At 51.2% G+C, this 3,733-nt stretch overlaps 1 protein-coding gene across 1 annotated transcript; it reads right to left on the minus strand.

Moving 5' to 3' along the window:
* Nucleotides 1-213: 213 nt before the first annotated feature.
* On the minus strand, nt 214-1,758 carry LOC310929275 (amphoterin-induced protein 1-like; the record flags this gene model as incomplete). The annotated part of the gene is made up of 1 exon (XM_083891998.1): nt 214-1,758. The coding sequence occupies one exon, from the start codon at nt 1,756-1,758 to the stop codon at nt 214-216; it is 1,545 nt and encodes a 514-aa protein (XP_083748124.1).
* Between the last annotated feature and the right edge of the window lie 1,975 nt (nt 1,759-3,733).

Below are 3,733 nucleotides of genomic sequence, written 5' to 3' on the forward strand. Positions count from 1 at the left end.
TAACTGCGTATTTGAGTGTATTAAATGAAAGCTGTGAGGTATATTTTTTTTTTTAAGAAACAACGGAACGTGAATCTGTGCAACCACCGCCAACCGCGCGAGCTGACGAGAGCTCGAGCTTTGTTTGGAAGAAGATAAAACGTCTGAATCTTGCACGTAATTATGCAAAGCCGCCAAAAATCTCCTCGAGGGTGTTCGACTCGGATCGAGCCGTCACATGACCATGGGGGTGTCGGAGCACACGGAGCTCACGGACTCCGCGTCAGACCTCCTCCTCTCCCTGGTTTCCCCCTGCAGCTCCTCGTCTTCCTCGCCTATCGGATTCAACCTCCCGTTGTGCTCCACCTGGTCCTTGATCTCCTGGAAGCCCATGTGTCTGAAGGGGAAACCGCCGCCACCGCCTAGGCTCTCTTGCCCCGCGTCCTTGCACGCTTGGGTGATGCTGACGGTGGACGAGTTGAGGCTGTCTCTGGGGTCGGTCTTTTCCAGGCCGTAACCCGGACAGCAAGGGCAGTTGCAGGGCGTGAGGTAGAGGTAGATGAGAATCATCACCAAACTGACCAGACACGCCACGAGCGTGGTGTAGGCCGTTTTGAGGTTCTCCAGACCGCTGGTCTTGGTGGAGTTGAACACCACGACGGTGACGTAGAGCGTCTCGTTGAAGGAGTCGCTCGTAGCGTAGCAGGTGTAGACGCCCGAGTCTTCCGCCCTCAGGGGCCCGATGGAGAGGCTGCTGTCGCGCCGCATCACCGCGCTCGTGTTTGCCGCAGACAGCGGGACATTCCCGGGCAGCACCCAGCTCTTCTGCATGTCCCTCTGCCTGGTATCGCAGTCCAGCACCAGGAACTGCTCGAGGAACGCTTCCTCGTCCAAAACTTTGACCTCACTGCAGTTCAAACTGACCCTGTTCAGATCCATTATAGCCGTTTTCTCCTTCTTCTGCCCCGGTAACACGCAAGTGTGGCTGGTCCTGAAGTCGGTCGCCGAGCTGAGGTCCCTCAGGTGCCAGCGTGCCACCATGTCGTACAGCTGGCAGGTGCAGGGCAGGGAGTTGTTGTGAAAGAACAGGCCGTTCTTGATCCACGCGGGCAGAGCTTGGAGCTCATGCAGGGGCAGGACTTTGATCCGGTTGGAGGAGACGTCCAGGAGCCTGAGCGTTTCCAGCCGGCTCCGCTCCTTCACCAGCTCCAGGGGGAAGCGCGAGATCTGGTTGTGGCTCAGGTAGAGCTTCTGCAGGTTGACGAGGCTCGAGAAAGCGGTGCGGTCTATCTGGGAGATGCAGTTGTTGTAGAGCAGCAGCACCTCCAGGTGCTCCAGCGGCTCGAAGATGAACTCGTCCAGCAGGCGGATGCAATTGGACGACAGGTCCAAGTACTGGAGCTTTTTCACCGACACGAACGCCTCCGAGGACAGAAAAGTGAGTCCGTTGTTGTTGAGACTGAGGCTGTGCAGTCGGCCGAGTGTCACGGAAGTCCACTCGGCGCGCAGCCGGGTGATGGAGTTGAAGCTCAGGTCCAGGACGGCTGTGTACCGTGGAAGACCTGTGGGAACGTTGGTTAGGTTCATCTTGGAGCAGCTGACGATGTTGCTGGCACACACACAGGTCTTGTGGCAGTCCAGGGGGCTTCCTATCAACTGTGCGCCGACTCTCAGCGTCGGTAACGACAACAACGCAAAAGGTACGAGCGTGGCTATCAGGCTCATTCTCCCGAAAGCTGCTCCAGTGGCTCTGCGGGAAGTGATGATCGAGTCCCCCATCGTGTCAGGATGTGAAGCTGAAGGACGTGTTCACCTCGATGTTGTTGCAGTGGAGAGAGATAGAGAGAGAGAGAGAGAGAGTCGTGGAGCTGGAAAGACAAATTGCACGCACGCACACACACACACACACACACACACACACACACACACACACACACACACACACACACACACACACACACACACACACACACACACACACGGCAGCACAATGAGTTCAATAAATCAACACCGCTCGTTCTGCTCAGATAATAAAGATGCAGATTGAAATGCAGCACATTTTTGTCTAATGCAGTCAGAGCACTGCAGCATACAGGTCACTATTAAAGGGATAGTTCAAGTTTTTTTTTTCCTATTTCTCCACATTAACCTTGTTCCCTGGTGTCCTAATGAACATTTGGTCAAAATACCTTGAGAATGAAGCACCACAGCAGTTCAATCACCCTGAACAAAGCAGCCCCGTTGAGAACGCTCTGTTTTTGAGTGCCTGTCTCTTTAAATATGCAAATGAGACACAGGAAACCACGTCATCGTCACTGAGGCTAACGGCAGCTAACAGCAGTTAGCATTTGGAAAAGCCGTCATTATTGCCGTCATGTATAAAATGTAAATCCTCTGAGGCTGGAAGTTTGTGTAGAACTCTGTGCTGCACTGTGCAGCCAAGAATAGAACACTTCGCCGACTTCCGCATACTATCGCCCTTGTCTGCACTCTCTCGTTTTTTAGGGACAAAGCGGAGCTCTGCGGGACAACAATTCCAGGAATGTCTCATTGTGACGTAGCAATGAGTGCGGAAGTCAACATCGCTGTGTTTTATCTCCTGTACTTAGACCGAGGAGGACCACAAAAACATGACCGAGTCTTCTTTTTTCACACTTTGCCGACTCATAGGGCCTCCAGAGTCCCAAATATAAGTATTAAAACGGTTAAAAAGTTGATTTCGCATAATATGTCCCCTTTAAGCACACCTGTGTGAGATAATACATCGTCATTGCTGACTGTGCTTAGCGTGTCCCCTGCACAAGGAACCAGCTTGAGGCATGAATGGTGATTCTGAAAAAAACATGGCAGCGATCAAGGACACAAGGGAAAACAGGTTTTTAGCCACTTAACAAAAGGCTCAGCCAATAAAATCACCAAATTATCTCACAGCCTTTTCCTTTACTGGAAACAACAGGTTTGTGTTGCTTTGTTAGCTGCTCACTTCCAACACCAAAGTCCACAGAGAAAATCCACAATTTTTACATCACATCACACAGGAGTTGTTGCCTCCATCAGTGAGTTAAAAATGTGTGACCTTGTGTGACTTTGTTGCCTGGAATTGTTCCTTTTCAGCCGTTTTTAGCTGTATCCAGACAAAGTGACCAAACCAGGCCGTGTGCAAACTCCAGTTTCCAGTCAGAAGAAGGCTGTCTTAATGGCTAAATTAAGCCCCAGTTATTAAGCACCAGCATTTATGCATCACCGCAGTCAAGTTTGCTGGATGAACACTGGGATGTTTCCATCCAGCAGCAACCAGCTCGCCTTCATGTCCCTGTGCCTGGTATCACAGTCTAAAACCGGTACATTAAACCACACATTTAAGCAGGCATAGATTTAAGAGGAGTGAACCTTTGAGTCTTTAAAGTCTGTCTTTTTCCTCACGTCCACTCTGGCAGCCATGTTTTCAGTGACAGCGAGCGACTGGTGCACTCGGTGCTGATGTGGCCCCCTTTACACCTGGCATAGAATCCATAATCTGTGACCGGGTAGCGATCGGATGGCATTTACGCCTGGTATTAACATGCAACAGCTCCTGTGTCCACATCAAGATCTGATTACTATCTGATCGCAGTCATACCCCTTGTTATGTAGATTCCCAGCATCACATCCTGTGTGCAGTCACAGCATCATCAACGACAGCAATGACGGACACTTTTCGTAGCAGGGAAGACGTCGTCGTTGACGGGACCTTATCTATGTTCCCCGGGTCCTA

The sequence above is a fragment of the Microchirus variegatus genome (genome assembly GCF_963457635.1).
Source record: "Microchirus variegatus genome assembly, chromosome: 7".
NCBI lineage: Eukaryota > Metazoa > Chordata > Actinopteri > Pleuronectiformes > Soleidae > Microchirus > Microchirus variegatus.